Source organism: Leptonychotes weddellii, chromosome 12, assembly GCF_054177405.1.
Source record: "Leptonychotes weddellii isolate Sample4059 chromosome 12, ASM5417740v2, whole genome shotgun sequence".
In the NCBI taxonomy this organism is placed as follows: Eukaryota; Metazoa; Chordata; class Mammalia; order Carnivora; family Phocidae; genus Leptonychotes; species Leptonychotes weddellii.
Window position 1 is genome coordinate 7,373,819 of NC_138380.1, and position 27,745 is coordinate 7,401,563.

A 27,745-nucleotide genomic window follows, 5' to 3' on the forward strand; every position below is an offset into this window, starting at 1 on the left:
AAAAAAAGAAGATAGCAGGAGGGGAAGAATGAAAGGGGGGAAATCGGAGGGGGAGACGAACCATGAGACACGATGGACTCTGAAAAACAAACTGAGGGTTCTAGAGGGGAGGGGGGTGGGAGGATGGGTTAGCCTGGTGATGGGTATTAAAGAGGGCACGTTCTGCATGGAGCACTGGGTGTTATGCACGAACAATGAATTATGGAACACTACATCAAAAACTAATGATGTAATGTATGGTGATTAACATAACAATAAAAAATTTAAAAAAAAAAAAAGAAAGAAAGAAAGCCTCCTTCTGTTAACTACAGGGCCCGGGGAAGATCCGGAGGGGTCCAGAAGCTTCCCCTGACATGGGCAGCATGGACAGTCGAGCAGTGATACTAAGTTCTTCAGTCTAGGTTACTGGTGGAGGCTGCTCTGTGGGCCACAGCTCTTTCTGTGGACTTCCCCCTCAATTTCACTTTCTGGGTTTTTCCCCTACATATTCATATTTTAAAATGTTCAAGTCAGAAGGTAGACTTTAAAAAGAACAGGTTAGAAGATTTTATTGCTTCAGAAATACATTTCACCATTTTCCTGAACAAATCCAACAATATTTAGCTTATTACATGTTGTGAGAAGAACATGGTGCAGAAGAAACTTGAGTGGTACTGTTCATGTTCAACATAGAGAAAAGAAATGTCCATGAAACATAAATATGGCATAGTTACCTGTCATGTTGCAGTAGACTTTCAGAGGCCCCAGAGGTCCACTGCCATCAGGATCTATCCAGTAGTAATTTGACGTCTGGCCCAGGTGTTTGTATGCTTCACAGGAAGGCTCATAGATCGCTAGAACAGAACAGCCTACATGAGCACAGTGCAGAGCAAATGGCTCCCCAGATGGGTGCCCCAGCCACATCCACTACTGGCCAGCGCTGCTGAGCAGTATATCCTCCTGTTAGAGTGAGTGTTCTTTTTCTCTACATTGAAATTCATGATTTGGTTCTTACTCTTTAAGTATTTCCGACCTAACAAAGAGAACAAATTCCTGCTATGGCTTTATAGTTGGGGAAAGGTCTAAAACTATCAATACATTGTAAAATATATGTAATGTTTGTTGCAATAGGGCTTAGATCATTGAAGTAACATTTAATCTGTAGTTATTTATAGATACCATCTCCTTATTGTAAGGGACTTTATTTTGAAAGGACATAAGTATTGGCTGTTTTGTTGGGCTATCAACTAAGAGAAAAATCTCTCTCTCTCTCTCTCTCTCACACACACACACACACACACATACACACAAGCATCCCCCCCCCTTTTTTTTGCATAGATATTATACATTTCCCTCAAACAGCATGAGATTTCTAATCTTCCTTTATTTAGGAAAAAGGAAAGAATGTCCCTGCTTCATTTTGTTACAGGTATTTTAATTACATCCCATCTAGTTTGTGTAGAAGGCTGCCATCAATGTAATTAAATTATAGGTTCTTTTCCATTCTTTTTCTATTTGTCCCCATGCTCCTGACACATTCTCTTTTCTCACAGAGACTGCATCTGGTTTCCGAAGTACAAAATGGACATTTGCATATCTCCTCTGTTACAACTTCTAGAATACTACTGGGAAGACTTTTAAAAACAGCTCCACAGTGATATTTATGATAACTTTGAAAGATCCACTTTACAAAACCAAGAACTATTTCTGGTAAAGAGCTATCATCGGATGCACACACAATCTAGTCTTTTGGTAAACAGCATTGGAATTCACACTGCAATCTGTGGTTCATTAACGGCAGGTCAGATTCTGGGACCTCTCTTTTCCACCTTCCGCTTCCATGTTCTCTGTGTCTCCATTTGGCTGCCCATGGCTTCCTCTCTCTCCAAAGAGGTTAGACCTCAAATTCAATTTCATGTCAACAACAACATACGAGGCTAAAACAATTCTCAAATTCTTTGTTTTACTTAATCCTCTTTTCCTCCCTTCCTTCCTTCTGCAAATACTGAGTACCTACGATGTGCTGAGCCGGGGATTAGGCAACGCAAATACAGATGTGAGCACCACAGATAAAGGACCAGTAGGGTTTGTTCACTAATTATTTTGGTATTACTCATGCATAAGGTGCTCTGGAAGGGGATGCAGATGGAAAGCTAGGCAGAGCTCACGTGTCTTTCGTCCAAGTGTGATGATTAATATGCCCGATTTCAATCTCCCAAGTCTCTTATTTGGATAATAAGCTATGGCTGCTCCAATTCTGAATGCTATGCCAAGTAATATACTGCAATAAAGGGCAGGGGGGAAGATTTTTAAACTCTAAGCAGGAAGATGCTATAATTAAATGTAGGTTTTAGAAAGAAAACTCCTATAGAAAAACAATAGATTTTAGGGAAGTGATTCAGAAATTCATGAGCACACACAGGCTGTCATTGCGATAGGCCAGGTGAAGGATGACTATTTCCATATGAGAGTATGAGGAAGGATGAAGTAGATGGGACTGATTCACGTGTTTTTAAAATCAACTGGGGATGGAGACCAGGTGGGTGTAGGTAGTTAGGAAGAAAGAGTACAGAATGACCTTAACTCACAATTTCTAACCGCCCTACTAATTTTTTGCAACCTCTCTCCAGATAATTGCAATTTTTGTGTGTAGCTCAAAATGATCCAGAATGTCAAGTTAAAATTCTAAAGTTTTCCTTTTAGTCCCTTTGGGCAATCTGCCTTTAAAAGCTTTCATTTTTCTTTTTAAAATATTTAATCATTAATCATTCTCTTTCCCCCCTGCAAACACCCCATTTTCCTTATTATCCAGTATCTGGTTTACCACAATCATACTATGAATTGGCTCTCCTATTCAAATACCTCTTCACTTGGGCGCCTGGGTGGCTCAGTTGGTTAAGCGACTGCCTTTGGCTAAGGTCATGATCCTGGAGTCCTGGGATCGAGGCCCGCATCGGGCTCCCTGCTCAGCAGGGAGTCTGCTTCTCCCTCTGACCCTTCTCCCTCTGACCCTCCCCCCTCTCATGCTCTCTATCTCATTCTCTCTCTCAAATAAATAAATAAAATCTTTAAAAAAAAAAAACACCTCTTCACTTCTCACCAAATTATGCTTTTCAGCCAATGTTAGTCTAGTCCTAAAACATTACTTTCATTATGTTAAAAAATATGTAATGATTTTTCAGTATCCATGATATTATATCCCAGATCACCATCTATGCATACAAGACCTTCCATAATCCTAACAGATGTTTCCTGGTTTGGGTTACTTGTCCACATAAACTTGCACACTGGTCAGGCCCCTTTTCTGGGGTCACCTTTATCTGCAATACACTACAAACCTCTTAATCTATTAACCTTCTCTACCAGAGTTAACTATTAAGGCAGGAGTGCTAAGAAACAGGGTTCTGTAATCCAACAGACTTGGGGTGAAATTCTGACTCCACAAAGTACTATTATATAACACTGGCAAAGTTGCCTCATCTCCTTTAGCCTTGTCTGGAGAATAGGTATCAGGTATTTACAATGTAGTAATGAGAACTGGAGGACATAACAACATTCATTGCTAAACTACTGTATCTGGGACATGGTAAACATTTAATAGGTGGAATTTTTATGATTAATGTAGTAATTATTAATTAGGTCCGTCTCACAGTCCTCCTTTCTTAAAGAGACGGTCCCTAGTCAATATACTCATCTTTCTGTACAGTCCGGGGCACTCACTGCTCCTCTCATGTACTTAATACCCGATTATAGTCAGTTGAGGATTTGATTGACTGTTGTTGATTGAATTTCATACATGAAAATTTTATTTCCTAACAAGACTGTGAGTTATCTTGAGGGGAGGGTCTAGAATATCTATTTTTCTTTTCTACTCCATATAATCTAACATGGTAGATTTTTTTTTAAGATTTATTTATTTGAGAGAGAAAGAGAGCACAGGGAGGGGAGGCAAGATGGAGAGACAGCAAGGGTCTTTAAGCAAACTCCACACTGAGCAGGGAGCCTGACGTGAGGCCCAAGCTCAGGACCCTAACTCAGGATCCCATGATCACGACCTGAGCTGAAACCAAGGGTCTGACGCTTAACAGAAGGTGCCACCCAGGTGCCCCAAACATGGTAGGTGTTTAAGGAGAGCCCGTCAGAACTGATGAAAGCATGATCTGATGATAAGAAGTGCAGGTAACTCCTGCACGTCTAAGCAAGCATATAAACATCCTAGAGAGGGCTACAGACCTTGACTCAAGTAATTGACTAAGAGCAAGGGCTGACGGCTTGTAGACGAGGGAGATCTGGGTATACAAGAAGCTCTCCTTTTTTTTCTTCAAAGTGGGACAGTTATTCTGCTTGACTTTCACCCATGACAGGCCTACTCGCTGCTTTTGCCTCATCAACACAAATGGGAACCCAAGTATTTCAGTCCAAACGGTATCATGTGCGAAAACCACCTGGAGAGCTTGTTAAGACAAGCTTGTTAAGATTCCTGGGCCTCACCCAAAGATTCTGATTCAGCAGAGAATGTGCAGTTCTTTTTTTTTTTTTTTTTAAAGATTTTATTTATTTATTTGAGAGAGAGAGAATGAGAGACAGAGAACATGAGAGGGAGGAGGGTCAGAGGGAGAAGCAGACTCCCTGCCGAGCTGGGAGCCCGATGCGGGACTTGATCCCGGGACTCCAGGATCATGACCTGAGCCGAAGGCAGTCGCTTAACCGACTGAGCCACCCAGGTGCCCAAGAGAATGTGCAGTTCTAAAAAGCTCCCAAGTGATGCTGCAGTTGCTGGTCCTGACTGTGGTTTGAGAGGCACAGATCCAATCCTGGAACAAAGTTAACTCCGGAAGGGCGGGCTAATTATTTATATTTAGATATAAGTAGGAAAAAGGTAGGACACCAAAAGGCAATAGAGTGAAATTTTAAATAAAATAAGGCCAGACTGCCACTTCACTTCACTCAAAGTAACGAAAAGGGATTGGGATACAAAACCCTAAATAAAAATACACGCGAAAAGAAATATACTTGGATGAATGCACCCACACAGTAACAGTGGTTATCTTTGAGCAGTAAGATTATGGATGATTTAAAACGTCGTACTTTTCTGTGTTTTCCATATTACTTTATAATGTGCATAAGTTATGTTACGATTAAAAATACACTTGAGAAATACAGATCTGGAATAATGGCAAGGAGGTAAAATGGCAAGTCACCTGGATATAATGAAATTGCATTAGTTTTATCACTGAGTAAGGAATTAAGATTTTTCATTCAAATCTCCTTTCTGTCATTTACAACGTGGAAACTCCCCTTAACTTTTCGTTTTCTTAGCTGTGAAGCGAAGGCAACACTATCTCCTTCAACTAAGTTATCATGATGATTAAATGAAATCACACGCACTTTGTAAACTAAAAAGCATTGAGTATATTGACATTTTAATGCAGAGAATGAGCTAACCGAAACATTTCCCCTGCATGCCTCAGCCAGTTAGCTCTGGCCCCAGTGGAGGGAGGCCTAGCTGGCTTGCACAATTTGTGTGCATTAAACCTGAGGAGATGACAGTGCCCAAGGGCTAAGGCGGCAGCCAGTGAAGAAGTGTGCGAGCCATCATCGGTGACGGAATTTTGCTAGTCCCCTGCTGAAGAACAGAGAGGCAATTGGGCTGATGGGGAAATAAACAGACTCATCAAGTTCATTGATTTATTGGAAAAGTAATTTTTCTCTGCTGAGACTTCTAGTACCAAATAAAAGGTCTCGTATTATTGTACATAATCGTAAATAAATCTCAGATGTTCAGAAATACTACTATTGAACACATCAGACTGAATTTCATAGCATGTAAAACTCCAGAAGATGGGGAATCCTAAGTCTGTTCTTCATTTTCATTAAATGATGAGTGTCGTCTGTGTGACATCACACTAGGTACAAGGGAAAATGACAAAGGACCACTGTGTTAGGTTCACATGGCTCCTGTAAATAACCAAGCCTTATGCACCGAAACAACACGAACTTATTACTTTAGAGTTCTGGAGGTTAGAAGTTTGAGGTGGGTTTCACTGGGCTAAATTCAAGGTGTCTGTAGGGCTGTGCTCCTTCTGAACACTCTGGGCAAAAATCCATTTGCTCACCTGGCTCAGCTTCTAGACTCCACCTCATTCCCTGCTCATTGTCCTTGTGCCATGTCTCCATCTTCGAAGCCAGTCCTTCCCACACTCCATTGTTCCGATTCCCTGATTTCCCTGTCACATCTCTTGCTCTGTTTTAAGGAGCCCTATGATCACGTGTTTTAAGGAGCCCACACTCCATTGTTCCGATTCCCTGATTTCCCTGTCACATCTCTTGCTCTGTTTTAAGGAGCCCGATGATCACCACCCAGATCATCCAGGATACTCTCATGTGACGGGCCCTCACTTGATCATAAAGTCCCTTCGCCATAGATGGTAACATATTTACAGGTTCCACAGATGAGGGCAAGGACAACTGGGGGGGCATTATTCTGCTTATCACAACTATATAAAAATTGGACTGCGCTACTTAATGAACAGACGTTATTAAGCATCAAATGTGTTCCTAGTATTGTTAACAAAAGAAGTATTAAGCAGAATAATAAAAAATGGAGGCATAAAGTCAAAGGTTGGTACTGAACTTTAAAAATCCATATGGCCCTGGGCTTACAACCATCAGTAGAACACCAAACAACACGTGCATGCTCTGCCCCCCCAGCCCCAACCAAGGATGAGGAAAAACGCTCCCCCTGCTCATGTGCAGATGTGGCATGAGACATCAGAAGGATGGCCAACTCACAGGCAGAGGGGCAAGCCAAAGGTTGAAGAGCCAAGCTGTGCAACCGGTTTCATGTTCTGGGAGAGGAAGCACAGTTAAGGAACGGTCAGCGCGGGGACAGAATATAAAGGAGGAACTCCACCCAAGGAGAAGCACTCTCAGGAGTCTGAATTGCTGCAAAATATGCGAACAGAAAGAGGGCCAGAATACAACAACAACAAAATGGCAATACATTTAGGGAGCCGATTTGAGTGACTTTTTAAATATTTCAGGGCAGTGGTATTTATAGAACCAAATTATAGGGAAAGGAACTATTTAGTGGAATTGGGTGGTGACCACATCATTGTAGGAATTTGAACATAAAAGCCAAAATAGAATAAAAATTGGTGGAGATCGCTAAATTTGTGAGGGAGTTTTTGTTAGGATGTGTGAGATAGATTCATTTTTTTAAAAAAATGTGGATATTTCTAATTATCAAAAGAACTTACACTTTTTGATGAATTTTGGAAAAGGAGCAAATAATATAAAAGAAAAAGATAACACCTTGTTTTCTTGCCTCCAGGAGCAAATTTGGGTGAGCCTGTATTTCGTTCTCCTTTTGAATGCCAGGCCCCTCTTCTTACCTCCGTGTAGACCTCCTTCAATGGTGTGAAAAGTTAATGTAACTGCACACAATCCAGAATACACAATGGCCATATTCTATGAGCCGTTGTCAGGTACTCATTACTACCTCTATGCCACCATGAAGTGAGCTCTAAATTCTGATGGTCAATCTTAGATTCTTGAGAATCTAAAAGCAACAACTTTGCCTGTGAATGCAACTTCACCAGCCCTGGCTAGACTCTGATTTAAAATAAAACAAAAAGAAAAAACAGTTTCTTATATGGCAAAAAAAGAAAATCACTTTCCATTACTTTATTTGTATTTTTTATTAATATTTGGAAAATGTATTTTCAAATGCACATTGGAGAGATCTTTCAAGTCTTTTGTGGGGCATACAGTTATGAGTCATGCCCATTTATTGTCATCATTTTTCTATTAATTTATACTGGCTATACTATAAATGACTAAAATCTGTGTTCTTTCATATTTGTCTTCCCTGTTTTTCTTATAGCTTTGAATATGTAGTTTTTGATGTATAAATGTATTTTGTTATTAAATATATTAAGATTTCCCCTTTAAGAACTTTCCACAGCTCTTAAGTGTATAATATTATCTTCCATTTATGACAATAAGATCTTGAATACCATGCTAAGTAGTGGTTAAGACATACACACACGTGATTAAAACACTAAGGTACCTGGGAATGGAGAAGAAAGCACAGATTGGTGATTCCATACCATGACTTCTATTTTCACATAAACACTGGTGATTTAAAAAGGATGTTGCTATGGGTTTAAATATATCCCCCACAAAAGATGTTGAAGTTCTAGTCCCCAGTACCTGGGATGGTGACCTTATTTGGAAATAAGGTGTTAAAGATAATTAAGTTGAGATGAGATCACTACAGTAGGCCTAATCCAACTTGACTTACAGAAAGGGGCCATTTGGACACAGAAACAGATACCTACAAGGGAAGACAATATAAAGACACAGGAAGAATGTCAACCGCAAGTGAAAGAACATCTGAGGCCACCAGAAAGAAGCTATTAGAGAAGTATGGAACGGATTCTCCCTTACAGGCCTCAGAAGGAATCAACCCTGCAGATACCTTGATTTTGGATTTCCAGCCTCTGAAACTGTAAGGCCATACATTTCTGGTAAGCCACCTTGTTTGTGGTTCTTTGTTACAGCAGTCCTGGGAAACCAATACAGACACATAGGTGCCAAGTGACTTGGCCAAGTTGGAGTTTTTCCAACTTAGAGATGATGTGGAGGTCTCTCCACCATGTTTCACTACTTTAATTTTAAGAGAGAAATATCTTCCAGATAAAACAATTATTTTTGGCTCATATGTGTAAGGTCTTATTCTGGGTGCTCTGAATAGTACAAAGCAACAGTTCTCCAGAGCTTTGCTGATGCTGATGAGCTGAGGAAGGCTCTCCTTGACCCTTTCTACACTTCGTAATTTGAGATAGGTGTGTAAGTATAGCTGGCATATATCCTTCCTGTTATTACCTTCTAAAGCAGATGGATCTCTAGAAGTGGCCAAGGATGAAACATGTTAGAAAATTAATCACAAGTCAAAAATGAACATGTACATAAAGGTTATCTTTGGAACATCGTAAGTAGTCTTTTCCCGATTGCCCAGAAAGGGAAAAGTTCACTTCTAATGATTTGATATAAAACTGAAAAGAGGCATAAAATAATTTTATAGCTCATTTGCTAGTAAATGCTGTAACATGACATTTTGGGTATTGATAGTTATGAATGTCCTCACTTTCCTGCTCTCTTATAGCAGAGGGACCATATACTTACTACAGATCAAGAACAGGATGCTAACAAGGGAGTTTGGTTTACTGGAGACCCTACTCTTCACTTAATAAAGTCTTTTAATGGAAATGTGGATGTACCACAAAATGATAAATAGCTGTTCTTAGCCCTTGAAAGGGGCCTGGGGCATATGTGAATTGGTGACATTCAGAACAGGATGATCTCTGGGACCCTCCTTATGCTGATGCCTTATAATCACTAAGTCACTTTCTGATCTTAATGTGTCTTTCAAAAATAAGTTCATCTACTGGAATGAGATATTTCTCATTAAAACTGATTTTCTGATCTCAATCAGGCTCTAATGAATTTGGTTGGAGAACCTAGTTTTCCCAGAATCTCATTATTCCTGTAAAGGTAACTATTTGTGCACAACCAAGCTGGAAATCCAGAGGGGCAGCAGTGGCCTTGAGACCTCCCCGCCCCGTAAAAGCTCCCTAATTCTAAGACCATGCAATTATTATTATTATTTTTAAAGATTTATTTATTTATTTGAGAGAGCGAGAATGAGAGAGAGTACATGAGAGGGGGGAGGGTCAGAGGGAGAAGCAGGCTCCTCGCTGAGCAGGGAGCCCGATGCGGGACTCGATCCTGGGACTCCAGGATCATGACCTGAGCCGAAGGCAGTTGCTTAACCAACTGAGCCACCCAGGCGCCCCCATGCAATTATTTTTAATTAGCACAATGTAAGCTGCACAATACCTAGGTCCTCAGTAACACGTGAATATTAACCTCACATGTTCTCTGTCTCTTCGGAGTTTTTTTTTTTTTTTTTTAGTTTGAATGAATGCCCTGAGTAAACTACATTATATCCCGGAGGAGCTATTGTCTCATAATTGGCGCAGAGCAAATGGTGGTGGTAGAGTGTGGGTTTAAAAACAGATATTCTGCATGCTAATATTATGTCATGATCTTTCCATGACTGCAATTTCTGTATGAGATGTTACTCATTATCATCCTCTAATGGATTCTTTCACCTGTCCAAGTCTCAAGGGAAAAGGGTAATTTAGAAGGGAAAAAAAAGAAAAAAGTTTTGATTTCTTGTTAATAAACCAATAGCTTATATTTCTTTACTTGACAAGTCCTTCAAGAAAATTTTGGAGATCAAAGTAAAATCTACATTTATTTTTTCCTTTCTACTCTCTTACCCACATCCACCCCATTTCTGCCTTTTGTTTGAGTCTTCTCATTCTTGGTTTTAGCTCCAAAGCACTACTTTAAAGAAAACAATAATCCCAAACTTGGCAATGCTGGTCACAAAACCACAACTCTTTGTCTCTATATCATCATGACTGCCATATTCCTTGGTGATATTAATGTCCATACTTGATACTCTCTGACCTTCACTCCACAAAACATAAAATTGACTGTTTTTTCATGACTCAGTCTGGAGAAGCTCTACTAGTATTTTCTTCATTATTGCTTTTAGGTTACAGAAGACTAAGATGAGGGGCAAAAATCTATAAAACCAAGTAGGCGTGTGCTACAAACTCATGCTTTCTCATTTTAATAGGTCTCTACAGCAAAGCTCAACAACCCTATTGATCACTAGCTTAGATCTCATAGACACTGGCTATGGTTATCTCTTGCTCCATCTACTCAATCCTCTATTCTCATCTCTAACCTTATCACTCTCATTTTCACTCTGTCCCAATAATGAGACTAAGAACATTGATCCAAATGTGTTAACAACTGTATTTACTCCTTCAGTGGAACCTACACAGGTCCTTTTCCCTTTCCCATTGCTAATTAATTAATTAATTTTTACATTAGTAGTACTAGATCTGGTGCTATGCCTTATACTAGAAATAAGTAAAATGAATGAATCATAGATCCTGGCTCTGAGGAATTTGCTGTCTAATGTATGGCATCGATGTGTGGAGAAATAAAATACTATATAACTGGATGCATGTTATTTAAAAAAAAAAAAGATATAAACAAAGTACCCAAACACTTTAGATAAGGGATTGGACAACTTAGGACAGTCTGGTAAGGCTTCATTTGTGAAGTCACTTGGAGCTGAGTCTTAAAGGATGAGGAGGAGTTTGCCAGGAAGAGGAGAGAAGGACCCTTCTTTACTACTCCTTTCCAATGCCATGTTACTTCATGCCAGTCTTCTGACACTTTAAGAGAATTATTTCCTCGATTTTCCTTCTCTTTTTTTCCCATTAGCTCCATCTTCTTTGTTAATTAGCACCTGTCTCCTCTACCTTGGGTAATGGGAGTGGGGGGAATATGCATGCTGCCCTCTACTCCTGTTTTATCAATCCAACCTAAGGGAACTTCTCTTTTTCAGCACTTACACCTGAACCTCCTCAAGTCAGAAAGTTATCACTTCTGCCTCCCTTTCGAGAATGCCGCTGATCACTATGCTGACTTTGACGAAGTTCTCCTTCTCTGTGATTTCAGTACACTTGGTCACTGTTGACCATCCCATCCCCTCACGGAAACTTATTCTTCTCCACCTTTCTGTGTCCTCACACTTGTCTCTCTGACCTGTTGACCACTCCTTTACTGTCCTGCACTGTCGTTTTTCTTTTCCTGGCCTTTAGAGAGAGCTATTCTCTGAGGCTTGTCCTCAGTGCTCTGTCCCTGCCATCTGCACAGAAGGATTAGTTCACTATTCCAAGACTTTTTACCTAAAGAAAGGCAGAGTCAGGACTGAGACACAGGAATTCTAGCTACAGAATCTCTGCTCTTAAGCTATGCTGAATTGCTTATACTAATCTCATCATTATATTTTTTACTATTTTTCATATTTATATTTACTACTTTTACTGTTTATACTCTTATCATTATTCTCAAGAAAAAGGTGTATTTTGTTCTTATTGTTGGAAGATAGTTTGGAAAAGAGGGTGTGTTTTACTAAAGTAGAGTCTCCTGAAGGAAGAGCAGATTTTTAAAATTAATATCTGGGTGTGTATGTGTGCTGAGGAAAAACTATGGAGTGTGAAATTCTCCAACTGTTTTTAGCTAAACAAGACTCAGTTTAACAAAAAACAACAACAACAAAAAAACAAATCTGGCTCTGATTAGAAAGTACTAATTCTTTTGCAAACTTCAGTCATTGAGTAAAATTGTCCTTGCAATTCAAATAAAAACATAACTATATTTTACACTACTTTACAGCTAAAAAATGTTTTACTATTGTTTATCTAATTTAATGAACGAGGCAGTATGACTGATTTTAAATGCCAAATGAAGCTGTGGGAATTCAATGAGAAAATAAACTACTGAAAAATATGAGTACTGAAACTTGAAAATGAAATAGATTGACTGTGTCCCCCAGTGAGTCATACTTCCCTCCCTTCATGCTCTTGCATTGTCCCCTGCCCCCGAAATGATTCTGGATCTGATCATGTGACTTGCTTTGGTTAAAGGAGACATTAGCAAACATGACATGAGCTTAGGTCTATAGCATTGTTGGCCATTTGGGCTATCGTCTCTCGCCCTTGAGAATGCTTCTGATTCCATGGGAAGAAACCTGAGCTAGCTCACTGGAGACACATGGCCCCACCGAGAGAAGGATTAACTATGAGACTTGTGAGTAAGGCTGGCACAGACCAGCCCCAGGTGAGCTGCCATTTGGTTGCACCTGCTTGAATTACCCCTGGTGGGACCAGCAAAAGGAATGTCCAACAGAACCTATCCCATGCTGCTAACTGTTATCATGGGCAGATAAAATTCTTGTTTGAAGCCACTGAGTTTTAGGGAGGTTTGTGAGGCTGCAAGATAACAGACGAGTCACACACTCAAAGACATGTCTTCTTGGCTTTGATTATTTTACTAAGGTGGGATCATACAATGTACAACCCAATTTATTCAACATTGCCTGTTGAAGGTCTTCGCTTTGTTTCTAGGTTTTGTGACTCTGGCCATACTGCAGGGAGTATCACTGAAGTTCACCCGATTCGCAGTAGACAGACTTCTGGGTGAGGAGTCAGTGCTGATGTCATGAGGCTCAGAAGGCACAGATAGTGCTTAGGGCCCAGGAGAGCTTTAAGGACCTGGCAGATGTTTTAATCTTTAATTTCTTTTAAAATTAGAGGAGAAAATGAATAGAAATAGGATAATAATGAATCCATTCTGGATTATAGTCAGTTTTTTTCCCAGGATTTTCAATGTTTAATTTTTTTTTATAGATTTTATTTATTTATTTGAGAGAGAGAATGAGATAGAGAGCATGAGAGTGGGGAGGGTCAGAGAGAGAAGCAGACTCCCTGCCGAGCAGGGAGCCCAACGCGGGACTCGATCCCGGGACTCCAGGATCATGACCTGAGCCGAAGGCAGTCGCTTAACCAACTGAGCCACCCAGGCGCCCCTCAATGTTTAATTTTTTACATAGAAGTCTTTGATCCCAGTAAGCTTTACATCTAAACTTGAAGTGATAATTATCATTATTCTATTTATTGTCATAAAGCTGAAAAAGAAGACAGATATGGTGGGCTGAACACAGAATGGGAAGAAGGGAGTTTGTGTAGTGTCTCTGGAGTTATTTTCTATGATAAAAAGAAAGGAGGGAGTTAAATCACATGTTTTCAAACTGGGTCCCATGTAATCCTGAGGCTCACAGTGGTTCTTTGGAGACTTATATAAAAAAAGAGAGGACTAGTCCCTAAACAGTGAGGATTTAAGCTTCATACAAATCCTGTCAATTACTACTGTATTTTATGTGTCAAGATTTCACCTATGACTTTATTTGAGGAGGGAAAATGTCTTGGGGGAAAAACCCTCAAAAACCCTGGATTAGATCATCCTTATCATTATTATATGATTTTAGAAAAGAAAGAGAAGGAAAAAGAAGAGCAAGAACAAAAATGGGGAAAAGCTTCTATATTGATCTTTATAACAATGGTACAAGATAGGTATCCTTATCCTCAGAGGCAGATCCAGGATTTCCAGGGCCTGAAGTCAATACATTTTACAGGTTTTCTTTAAGAAAAAAGAATATTTGAATACAAATGAGAATGTAGTTATGAAAATGGGCTGTGGGAGTGCACTTGTAAGTCATTCCTAGACCAGGATGCCAGCAAAAACTTAATAATCTACAGAAATGGTTGCATATATAGTATAGTCACTAAACCCCAAACTACTGTATCCCCAACTTCACTTCCCCTCAGCCAGACACCAAAAATGCTGGAGGCTGCGCCAAGGGAGGACAGTTGGAATAAGAAGAGACTGGGCTCCTTGCAACTAAGATACTTTGTCTGCTTTGTGTGAACAGATGTGAACCCACCCTACACCAGTGACGGCTCTGAAGCCTGAGCTCTACCAGCTTCAGAGTGAATTCCCAGTTTACAACAGAAGAAACTAAGGCTCAGAGAGATTTAGTAATTTACCAGAGTCACACAGCTTGTTGGCGAGTGTAAGCCTGGACTCCAACAAGTGCTCTGGCCCAGGTTGTGACACTTCTGCTGTCCAGCCTGGACTCTTGGCGTCCTGTCTGCTCTTCGTGGGGCTTTTTACCTCTGAAGAGTTTAAATGTCTCACTGAACAGACTGTTAATTGAAGAAGAAGGAGGAGGAGGAGGAGGAGAAGGTGGAGGAGAAGAAGGAGAAGGAGAAGGAGAAGAAGAGGAGGAGGAGGAGGAGGAGAAGGAGAAGGAGAAGAAGGAGAAGAAGAAGAAGAAGAAGAAGAAGAAGAAGAAAAAGAAGAAGAAGAAGAGGAGGAAGAGGAAGAAGGAGGAGGAGAGAAGAAGGAGGAGGAGGAAGGAAAAAAGATACCTATCTCCTTTAAATGATAAAGTATATGGTAGGTGGGGAAGCATTCTTACTGATAAATGAGTTTTGATAATTAGGCTCTTAGAGCATTGGGCTGTAGCCACTGTGCCAGGGAATTCTATTAGACATCACTTCTGTGCTAAGGCCATTTTGAAAATTAAGATATCCAGGGGAAAAACACCTGATAGTTGTTTTTCACTCTTGGGGTTTAAAACCCCATATGGACCTGAGCCCCCTGAAATTCTGAAGAACCCCCTGAAATTCATGAAGCTGGCTCTCCATCATAGGCATGCCCATTATTATGGCTACAACTGTATTATCCCGCTTGATTTTTCTGTCATCCACTCAGTTGCTGGATGATTTCATTTAAATGGCGAGTGATTAAGTAAGATACCATATACACAGTACCTAGCGTTTTTCCATCTCTTTTCCCTTGGCAACCACAGAAAGGCCAAACTCATTTTAATCACTAAACACAATATAAGAAGGATGGAAAATATTCTTTTAAAAAGTTCTATGCATTCCAAGATCAAATAGAAATATATTGAGTGTAACCAAAGTTCTGAATAATTCATGCTCTGCTCACCTTACCTTACTGTGCACAACTGAAAATTGGCCATATTGATTTCTTGCCCAATATACAGTGAAACCTCATTTATCTGACATCATTTGGGAATGAGCTGTTCATAGAACCACAGAATTTCAAAGCTTGAGAAGACCTTGGAGGCATCTAATCTATTTCCCTCATTGTAAATAATTATCATAATTATAACAACAGCAGCTACTTGAGCTGTTATCATACGTCATATCCTTTGCTGAGTCACGCAATGCGCCATCAGTTTTTCATAGTACTCCTATGAGGTATGTATTATTCTTTTCATTTTACAAACAAAAAAACTGAGGTTTAGAGAAATTGAAATAATTAAAGACTACATAGCTTCAAAGTCCTGAAGCCAGGATTGAATTTAAGCCCATGGCGTCTATTCTTAGCCACTGTATTACGCTACCTGTAAGAGTCAAAGGTATCAGATGTCTTGCTTATCCAAAGTCACCCACTGACTCAGTATCAATTACTAGACCAGAATTTACATCTCCTGACTATCTGTTATCACACTGCCTCTATCTGATACAAACTCAAACATAATTGGATCTTTAACAGAAATGAACTGATGAACTATTTTCATTCCTTTAAGCATGAAAACTCATTTTATTTTAAACATTTTCAGTGAAAATCGTTCTGAAAGTTATTGCAGTTTTCTGCCTCCTTAATCATACTACATTAAATATAATTGCCATTTCTTGCTGACTCAGTTTTCATGATTAGGTACATCAATCATTGGATTATGTTGTAACAACACGATACTCTCAGGAAATGATCCCAGCAAACTTTGTTTCATTGACTTGTTGGTTTCCCTTTTTATCAGCTATGAATCCTTACTGTGTTATGACTGGGGATGCCATGCTGCAAAATCTCATCGCACTTCTTGTCCAGACACACTCAAATACGATTACTCTGAATACGTTATGGGTTGGGAAGCAATACTGGCAGGCTTGTTTACATTGGGTGTTTGAAAAATGAAACAAAACAAACGTGACCTCTAGGTTAGAGTCATCTTCCTTTAGGAACGATGAAGTTGTGTTCTGGAGGATAAAGTGAAGATAGCCAGAGGAGGCCAGGGAAAGGGCTACAAAAGCAAAGGAGTTGGATGTGCAAAGCCTCAGAGGCCAGACCGTCGATTCTACCACCATTGGGTAGTGACTGGAGTCTGGAGTTCAAGGTCAGCGAGCAGGAGCAGTTGAGACTACAGACAATCAGAGACCAGGTTTCAAAAAAAAAAAAGCCTGGTGCTTTAACTTAAGGACTTGAACTTAGGCTTAGAGTAATGAGGAGTATTTGAAGGGGTTTAAAGAAAACCGGGTGCAATGATCCAACCGTATGAAAAGTTCCGTTTGGCTATGATAGGAAGACTGGACACAAGAAAGCCAACGGTGGAGGCAGGAAGATCAGCTATGAAGCCATGGCATGGATTTGAGATAAGATCCTCTCAGGGGAGATCAGTATCCTCACCTCTGTAATGAGAATGGAGGGATGACCAATCCCTGAAACCACCTCCTGCTCTAAAACTCTGTAATTCTGTGGCTTATAATTTGTCCTTTAAACATGATCAGTGCTGGGGCACCTGTGTGGCTCAGTCGTTAAGGGTCTGCCTTCGGCTCAGGTCATGGTCCCAGGGTCCTGGGATCGAGCCCCACATCAGGCTTCCTGCTCCACGGGAAGCCTGCTTCTCCCTCTCCCACTCCCCCTGCTTGTGTTCCCTCTCTTGCTGTCTCTCTCTCTGTCAAATAAATAAATAAAATATTTAAAAAAATAAACATGATCAGTACTATGCAAAGAAAAACAAGTTTTGACTTGGTGTAACGATCCTCATCTCTACTTGACTGCAGCTGGAAGTTGATATTGTCACTACACTGGAGTTATAAAGCAACTGTAGTTGGCCTTTAAGGCTGTTCTGACATTATTTACTTTCCCGGTCTGCACAAATGTTGAGATTTATGTTACAGGGGGTAAAATGCAGTACAGGTCAGCATTCCAGAATCTCAAATTTGTTAAGCTACCCCGGGATATTCCGAGATTATCCTAGTGGGGCACTGGCAAGTGGCAGTGCCATTGTTAGTCCTGGACTCTGACACCACAACAGTATGACACTTGGCTGGCTCCCCAGTTTATGCACTCTGTAAGCCAGAATGCAACATTTCACCCATGGTGGCTCAGCTCCCTGATCTGCAGAATGGGGCACATGGTAACACAACTCCCTGGAGAGTTTTGTGAACACAGTCTTGTACTTACTGAGTTCTTTATAAGTACTAGCTATGATTATGTCACCTTTTATCTTCCCAAGGACCATTATTCTGCAAATGAAAAAAATATGTAGAACACTACTAGGATGAGAAGTTAGCTTACATTTTTAAAAAAAGATTTTGTTTATTTATTTGAGAAAGAGAGAGAGAGAGAGAAAGCATGAGTGGAGGGGAGGGGCAAAGGGAGAGGGAGAAGTAGGCCCCTACTGAGCAGTGAGCCCGACACTGGGCTCCATCCCAGGACTCTTAGATCATGACCTGAGGTGAAGGCAGATGCTTAACTGACTGAGCCACCCAGGCGCACCTAACTTATATTTTTTGATGTATGTATGTGTGTGTGTGTGTATGTGTACACACACATATTCTTTGAAGTAATTAAAGAACACATTCACTTATAATTCAGACCTAAATTTGTAACCATTCTTAAATAGAAGATACATCCTGGGTAGCCTAAGATCAACAGTAAGGCCAAAGTTGGCATCATTCACCTCTATAGAAGAGTTCTATTGAGCGACAGCTCAATAGAAGCTGTTTTCTGAAGAAAACAGAATAGTTTTAAAGAGTTTTAACTGTTCCAAAGTTCTTACACTGAGCTGAAATTAGATCCCTATAATTTACAACCACAGATCCTAATTCTTCCTTTTGGATACCCAGAAAAAGCCAAATACTTCTTTCTCATGATACAGCCTATTTTTAATTTAGTTGTATGATTCTTTGAAATTAACTTAAGATTTAACCCTCATTAAAACATAAGGAGCTCTTAAGTGCTTTGAATATCAGTTACTTGTAAGCAGGGCTAACCCTAAGTAACCTGTAAAGTCCTTCTCAATTACCTCCAATTGCCCCCTAATACCACCCCAGGGCACTCCTCCACAGTTGGTGTATTTTCCTCCAAAATAATTCTTTCCTTCTTCCAGATTAGCTCCACTCACCACCAATAAATCTCTAATTAGCTCTTCACTCAGTTCTTGAGTATTTGCCAGAGAGAGAAGTGATCTGACAAGTTAATTCACATCGTGATGTGACTGGCCAGACAATTTTCTTTGGGCCTTTCTTGAAAAGCTGTGTTTGGAAGGCAAAGTACTGTTGCTCACTGCTGGTAAGTTTCAGGCACCACGGCACACAGATCAAGGGGGATACTTACAGGTGAGTGGCTCCTCCAAGCAAACTGCTGCTAAGCCACAGAGGGCCAAGTTGTGAGGGCCTCAGCACACTGAAAACCCAGTGTCAGGCTGAGAGTTGTGGGAGAGTAGAGGAAGCCTGTGGAGATTACCAAGACATGGAAGAAAATAGATTCATGAGCCATCTTTGTTTGTCATTGTCTATTATCAATTCACCAACTGGGAAGGAAGACTGATATTTACAGAGGATAACTAGGGAAGAAGAAAAATGCATTCCTTCCATTAACTTTAAAGCCTTTCGTTGATGAATAGGAAAGTAGGAAAAAGAGTTAAAATATCAAGGCGGGGGGGGGGAGAACTGGCATAAGATGATATCAGGCATTTCAGCTGAGAATTACAGAATTTGTTTTTACTCAGTTTTCCCCCTGGAAGCATCAAAATACAAATGTCTCTAAAAAAATTTCAAAGATAGAAACACAATTAGTTTTTTACTGACTTAATAACAGAGCTACTAACACTGTAGGGGACAGTTGGAAACAGTCTGAAAAAGATATGTCCTTCAAATCGTTGTCAGCAACCAGGAAATTTTCACTGGTCAACAACCACATTTTACTCGGTATCCTTAAACCACTGCTTGACCTTTAGGCTACCTTGATTTTGATTTTCTTACACTGATCATTGTTCAGTCTCTGTTGTCTTAAATTTGGCTTTCATCATCTTGAGGAGTTGTCTATTGAAATATCTAACAGAGCTTATGTACGTATTTGTCCAGAAAATCAGAATCAAAGAATCATCACTAACTTGCTTTCCTGGGAGATTTATAGAGAGGTCTGTGAATAAACTTCTTGAAATTCATATCAGAAAAAATAATGAAAGAAATAGAAAAAAATCTATATTTAAGAAAGCTTTTATTAGCATCTAGCATGCTACATGCAATGTTAGGTACTATGAGGAAAAGAGAATAAATGTTAAAATCAGTCCTTCCTGTCAGCGCATTTTACATAGAATCTATTTGCAGAGTCAAAGCCTAAACTAAGTCAGTCCAAAACTATATAACATGGATTTATGGACCCCTGGAAAGCTGAAAATATATTACAGGAGTTATATATGTTTCTGTGAAAATGTTTAAAGTGTTTAATTTTTATCTGTAATTGAATGAAAACCCTACCTGATCCAGACCACCACTCTATAATTAGGTCATGCCTACACTGTGTCTGCATTGGAGATTTCTTTAGTGCAAAGCTATGGGAACTTTTATAGGCTTGTTAAAAAAAATGGCAGAAGTGGTCTATCATAGGTCACATCATGGCATTTTGGGGAGAACCTGTTTGATAGTAGTAACACATTTACATTGAGAATAGATATTTGCTTTGGTGAAACATTGTGTCACAATAAATTAATGTTGATCACTTTGAATTAATTAGTTTTTTCATTGGGTTTATAAAGTTTTTCTTTTATGATTTTATAAGAGCCATAAAGCACAAAAATTCATCAATAGCTTTTTGCTTGTTAATGCTTAAGTGACAGAATAATTAAAATAATTTAATTCACCATTGTGGGTATGTGTATATATATTTTTTACTTATTTGAAGAAGACTGGTAGAGAGTGTAGAGGTCTGATGCCACCTATTAAGAAGGTATAACTGTTTCCTATATGGGGGTCAAGGCTGGACTGGAGGACCAGCATGTTCTTCCAAGTTTGGGAGTCTACGATCCAAAGTCCTGGCCAGGAGTTGTGGAAGATCGAAGAAGGAGCTATCTGTGTGGGCTGGCTAGGTTTTAATGGAACAAGGCACACAGGAACCTGGCTGGATCTTACTGAAAAGGCTTGGATTTGGAAAGACAGGAAGGAAAGGGGAGAGGGTGTGTATTCCTGGACGTGTGGATGAGACCTGGACTTTTACTGGACTTTAGAAGGAATGACTTGGTGGGAGGGGAGCCCTCATCTGTGGGAACAGGTTACGGGCAGTTGGAGGCCAGTGCCCGGACCTGGGAGGGAGCAGCAGGCTATAGGGGCCACTGTGGGTCTTGAAAAAGGAAGTGACTGGATTGGGTGGGAGCTTAGGCCCTTCAATGTACTGGCAGAGGATTTGCGTACAGAGGCATTCAGAGACCATAGTCTTGGAAGAGCATGAACACAAAGACCAGGAAGTGGCATCCTCTTAGGCTTTCTTCCTACTGTGGGTTAGAATTATGTATTACTGTCGATTTTGTTTTTTCTCCAACTAGAAAGTAAGCTCCCTAAGGGCAGGGACATTATCTGTATTTACTCACTGCTGAATTCCCAGGACCCTGTGCATGGCAGATGCTCAATAAATATTTGATAAATGAGCAAATAAATAAAAATATGTATGAATTTAGGTGGATGAATAATAAACTGGAAAGAAATTTCAAAGAAGGAACTGATTTTTAAAATGCTCAGAAAAGAAACATGATATTTTAGTTGTTATCTTGTAAAACGTAATCAAATGTAATAATTAAAAAAGTTATCTCAGGTAGCCCAGTTCATGCCTGGTTGAGTCATAGAAATGCTCAGATTCTCAGATACCTGTCCCTTCCCCTAGTGAGATGAATGTGTGGGGACCTCCCTCTTCTCTTCCTGTCTGGTTAGATCCTCCTTTGTGTGAAATGCTATCACCAAGGCTACTGGAACGGCCTTCTGATATAATAAACGGGATGATAAAGAAAGTTAGAGAATCCTTTTTTCTCTTGGCAAGGCCTGTCTTTAAGCCTCCTACAATATACTGCCTATTGAGAAAGCCTATTTTTGCGGATAGAGGGTGAATATTATCAACCTGTTCTATCTGCATTCCTATCTCAGTGCTCTTCTCCTGTCCCCCGCCCATAGAAGCTTTGGGATAACTGAGGAGAAAGTCCTGCAGAGACACAAGGGGCCAAAGCCCACTCAGATATTCTAAAAAAAAAAAAAAAGTTACCTCCATTACACACCAAGATTAGAGCTTTAGGGAAAGTATAAACCCTTTATTTATCCACAAGCAGGACCACCCAAGAAACTGAATAATAATTTCCCAGCAGTTATCCTAATTTGAGGAATTTTTTTTTCTTTCTTCTGCCCTTTAGAAATGATAGTATATTAAAACCGAAGGGACCCTTCGTCTCCCAGATTATCCTGTGCAGCTCCAGATATTACAGGTGAGGACATGAAAACCCAGTGGTGGCCAGCGGCATGCTGACTGCCAGGTACTCGAGACTGGAGCTCAGACTTCCAGCTCTAGTTTCCAGCCATCAACATTTTTTCCACTGTGACTTTTAACTTCTACTACTTTTTTTTTTAACTGCTTGATTTTCACACAGCTCTGGTCATCTGTTGTCAGTGGGTCTTCACTGAGCTATGGGTCAGTATTCAACACCCCGCTGCATACTTACTCAGTGCTAGATGTTTGGACAAGGTGCTAAGAGGTGGGACTGGCCTGTGGGGACAGAGAGGCCCTGGGCTTGCAGTGCCCCCTGAGAGTGGCTGATGCCATGGGGTTTATGTAACCAAGGGGGCATCATTGTTCAAGGTCTCTGTGCCTGAAATCTGTGAAAATCCACTTTTGTGTAAGGGAAAGAAAAGCAGCAGAAGGAATCATGAAGAGGCTCACATCTGTGAAAATCCACTTTTGTGTAAGGGAAAGAAAAGCAGCAGAAGGAATCATGAAGAGGCTCACACGAGGTATTTCAGGGCGAGGATAACAGAGTGAAACTCCTATCACAAACACACTTCACCTTGGCTCTGAGTGTCAGAGTGAATTATCACTTGTTATCACTGCCCTTTGAAATTTTGATTCCTAGCTCTTTCTTCACCTGGAAGCAACTTGTCTGCACTTTCAACTTTGTAAGTCTTATCTTTGAAATAAAGGTCTAATTTTTATGAAATCCATAGGTTTTGCATACCTGCCAAAGACTCGGGTTTTAATAATTCAGTAGGGAACTGTCAAAGGTGTCAGTCACTTTACAAAACCATCAGCCTCAAAATCCCTCAGGCATTCAGAATTTTCTGACTGCTCTATTTCTGTTCTTTGAAAGAGAACTCCTGGCTCATTCCTTTGTACCCTAAGGAGGCCTGAGCCAGCTGAAATTGCGCTCTACCTTTTCAACAAATAAAATTCTAAATGGTGACAGACCAACTGATTTAAGTAAAAATTTCCATTATTTCCCAGTTTTATAAGCTCATATCAGGGTCTTTCAACCTCGGCACCCCTTGACATTTGGGTTGGAAAATTCTTTGTCATGGGGGCTGTCCTGTGTTTTGTAGGAGGTTTATCAGCATCGCTGGTGTCTACCCACTATGCCAGCAGCAACCCCTCCTCAAATGTGACAACCACGAGTGCCTCCAGATACTGTCAGATGTCCCTGATTGAGGACCCCTGCCCTACACGAGGCCTAAAACTCATGTTGAGCCTCTCTGCTGGCAGGGAATTGTATCTACAAGCTGGGAAGTTAAGGAACACTGATCTCTTTGAACCCCTGAATGGTTGGCTATCATAACAGCTGTGCTATTAGGGTCCCTGAACCTCCATTTCTTCAGCTGTAAATGATAATAAAAATGAAAGGCTATAAAGCTACTTACGCTAGTTTTAGTTAAACTAGTATTAATAGTTAATGCTGATTGCATAGTCGTGTCCACAGGCTGTGTCGGGCTCCCTGCTCAGCGGGGAGTCTGCTTCTCCCTTTCCATCTGCCCCTTCCCCTGCTTGTGTTCCCTCTCTCACTGTCTCTCTGTCTGTCAAATAAATAAATAAAATCTTAAAAAAAAAAAGATTTAATTCAAGGGGCACCTGGGTGGCTCAGTCGTTTGAGCGTCCAACTCTTAGTCACGGCTCAGATCATGACCTCAGGGCCATGGGATCAAGCCCTGCATCAGGCTCCATGCTTAACATGGAGTCTGTTTAAGATTCTCTCACTCTGCCCCTCCCCCTGTTTGCATGCCCACGCTCTCTCTAAAATAAATAAATAAATAATTAAAAAAAATTTAAATCAATGTTATAAACACCTTACTTTTCTCTCATTTTTGCATCACTAAAGTATGTGTGCAACGAATGTATATCCCTTCAGCTCACGCTTCTCTCTCATGTCACAAAGCGCAATATCCCCCAGCAAACTGAATTCCACCCTGGCTCTGTCACTGTAGTCCGTGTGACCTGGGACATACCACTTGTGAGTGATAACTTTTTGTCTCCTGAGGTTCTTTCTTATGAGAAGCAAATGAGACAGTGTCTGAGAAACTGCTTTAGAAATCCCAGTACTTGGGGCACCTGGGTGGCTCAGCCGGTTAAGCGTCTGCCTTCGGCTCGGGTCATGGTCCTGGGGTCCTGGGATCGAGCCCCGCATCGGGCTCCCTGCTCAGCGGGAAGCCTGCTTCTCCCTCTCCCACTCCCCCTGCTTGTGTTCCCTCTCTCTCTGTCAAATAAATAAATAAAAATCTTAAAAAAAAAAAAAAAGAAAAGTTTTTATATGATCATATATATATAAACATATAACTTCTATATAAGCATATATGCATATGTATAATTTTATATAGAGATACAATTTTAGAAGTAGTAAACACGATTTCCCATAATTATTTCTTTAATGATAAGAAATAAAATCTCTTAATGCTTAAAAATGACTTGGAAAATACTCATTTGTAAACCAATCAACCCTCTCTCACTGTGTCTCTCTCTCTCTCTCATATAAATAAATAAAATCTTTAAAAAAAAAAAAAGAAATCCCAGTACTTAACACAAAAGCAAGGAGTGATTATTGCCACCACTGCCATGTCACCAACATCCCCACTGCCAAGAATCATGCCTTGAATATTCTGAATGCGCTTCTGGCCCCTGCTTGAGTATGTAGGTTAACACGGATCGGCATGGGGACAGCTACACTCTTACCAGACGAGGGCCTTGCCACCACTGGGTGAGTTCTACAATTTCCCAGCGACGGGCATAATTTTCCCATGTTCAGCAACATAATGGGACATTATGGAAATAGTCTGAGAAAAACTTTTTATCCAGCATGCATCATTTTGTGCTCCATAGACAGCAGGTAAACTTATGTCCTCCTTGAAATCTGTAATGATAAAACTGCCCAGGCATTAAATTTTTATTTTATGGAAACCTGTAGCCCTCACACAAGAAAAATATACAAATACACTTTGCTTTTATTTTATTAAACCCTGACTCCCTTGATTCCCTAGCTTTTGCTTTGAGAAAAGTTGGCAATATCACCATAATAGCCTGATTTAAAAACCACTGTTACTCTGCTCAGGGAATAGGCTGTGATGGGAACAGTTCTAGGAAAAAGCCACAGTATTATACTGTAGCCTCATCGTCATATCCAAGAGAAACCTTGTCTCTTATTCAGTGATCTGCTCATTCAGCATGTATGGCACACTGCCCGCCTATGGTCATACGAATGAATGAACGAATGAACAATGGGAGGAAAGAAGAAAGGGATGAAGGGAGGGAGGGACTGTGCTGATGTGCTGGGGTTCACTTCAAAAAGCCAAAATAAATGACAGTAACATATGTAAATATAGAAGATGCTCATAATACTCACATTTTTCTACACTGTTTGCTTCTAAAATGGACACAGCTCTTTTCCATTTTAAGACTAGCATAACTTTCTTACACCTTACTTCACTTCCTATTCTAAAAGGCAGTTTCAGACCTATGACCTGGCTCTGTTCTTCTGCTCATCTCATAGCTTCCAGACAGTTACTGCATTATATGGTATGTTGGAGACTCATCCAGTGTGTCATTAAAAAAAAAAAAGTCCACAAGTTATGCCTATATTGGCTTATTTGGTAGAATACTGATCTGCTCTGATTGGTATTATAGGGGATTTACATCTGGACTGCATTCTCCAGCTCTCCCCCATGCCCATTCTTATGGGATTTACACATCCTAGGTCTACTCTCCCCCATTCCTGAGGGTCATTCTGGGTCCCTTCACCAGGAATATAGAATTGATATGAAAAGATAGATCTTAGTCTTCCTTTGACGAGGCACAAGAATGGTGTGTGTGTGTGTGTGTGTGTGTGTGTGTGTGTGTCTAGGAGAGACTGTGAGTGAGAATGAGGAGCTGGCACACTGAGCCAAATTAGAGAACGAATTAGAGTCTTTAGCATTCCAGATTCTTCCTGGGCTCTTCTCTGCCCTTGTACATCAGGATTCACACCTGCATCCTTAGAAAGCCACTCAGAATGGCCAAAGCACAAAGAATGATAGGTTAGTGGCAACCAAAACCAAGACTGATAGAGTTTGCATTATGGCCATAATGCCTATAAATGAGGAAACCTAACTTTATATTTCCTTTGTCCCCTCCACATACACTGAGTTCAGCTGCAGCTGAGGTTGTGGTTTCACTTTGAGTACAATGACAGCTTCCCACCTCAAACATCTGCCCCTCCATAGACCTTTCTGGGCTCGAAGGGAGGCTGCTCAGCCACGTCCAGGTGCAACCAGGAAGTGTGCAAGAGCTGATATTCTCACAGTCCACCCTGAACTAGTGGGGGGTCAGAATCAGTGAATCGATGCCACAACATCCCCATGAACCAAAAGGTTTCTCGGAGACCCCCAGGAGGAACGAGCTCCCACTGACGCTAGCACTCACTTCCCCACATGCCTTCTACTGTCCATCTCCCGTCCTTGTCTCATTATTTCTACTCCTTCACCTGAGCTTTCCAGGACAACCTCCCAATCAACTGCCTCCAGCCAAGTCCTCATTTTGGGAACTGTTTTGGGAAGAACCAAAACTATAAAAAAAAGTCACTTCCTGGTGGGCGGAGCAAGACGGCAGAGGAGTAGGAGACCTGGATTTCGTTTGGTCCCAGGAATTCAGCTGGCTAGGGATCAAACCATTCTGAACACCTACAACTCAACAGGAGATCGAAGAAAAGAATAGCAACAACTGTCTGAACAGAAAAGTGACCACTTTCTGGAAGGTAGGACGTGCGGAGAAGTGAATCCAAGGTGATATTTGGGAGGATAGACAGCGGGGGAGGGGGCCTCCGTCGGCCGCTTCTGGCAAGTGATAGAGCCGCAGAGCACAAAATCGGAACTTTTAGAAGTCTGCTCTGCTGAGGGACGTCGCTCCAGTGGCTAAGCGGGGTGTGGAACCCTCGTGGGACAGTGTGGTCTCAGGACCCTCGGGGTCACAGGAAGACCGGGAGTGCCTGAGTGAGGCAGAGCTCCCAGGTATCGGAGCGGGGGAAGCCGGCTGCAGAGACGGAGCCGAGGCGCGGGCTCTTAGGTCAGGGTTGCCATAAACCATGATCCGTGGCACAGTCGGGCCACTGCTCCTCCAGCAGGGACCCAACAAGCGGCAGATCCGGGGAGACTCCCCTTCTTCCCCCGGGAGGAGAGGCATGGGAGCACACCGCAGGGATCTGCTGGGTTTGGAGACTCCACACAGGGTCGGGTGCCAGAGATAGAAACCCTCGGTCACAGGCCGGGTGACCACGGAGTGTGGCCAGAGACCGGGGAGACGGGAGTGACGACTGCTTTTCTCTAGGGGCACACTGAGGAGCGGGACCCCGAATTCTTGGCTCCTCCGGGGCAGAGAAGATTGGGAGGCCGCCATTTTCACTCTCCGCCTCCAAAGCTGTACGGAAAGCTTGCAGGGAACAAAAGCTCCCGAGAGCAAACCCGAGGAGATTACTTAGCACGGACCGGCAAGGGTGGGGCAATTCCGCCTCTGGCAAAGACATTTGGGAACCACGGCAACAGGCCCCTCCCCCAGAAGATCAGCAAGAACCACCAGCCAAGACCAAGTTTACCAATCAATGAGAACGGCAGAACTCCAGTGCTAGAGGAATACTGCACAGAGAATCCATGGCTTTTTTACCATGATTCTTTAGTATTTCAAAGTTAATTTTTTT

At 41.1% G+C, this 27,745-nt stretch overlaps 1 protein-coding gene across 1 annotated transcript in view; it reads right to left on the reverse strand.

Annotated features, from left to right (window-relative positions):
- The window catches only part of CNTNAP2 (contactin associated protein 2), a 1,739,191-nt gene that overhangs the window by 631,284 nt on the left and 1,080,162 nt on the right, over nucleotides 1-27,745 (reverse strand). The window contains exon 12 of the mRNA XM_081799929.1: nucleotides 714-833. Within this exon, the coding sequence (XP_081656055.1) occupies nucleotides 714-833 (120 nt within the window). The remainder of the gene's footprint in view (nucleotides 1-713; nucleotides 834-27,745) is intronic.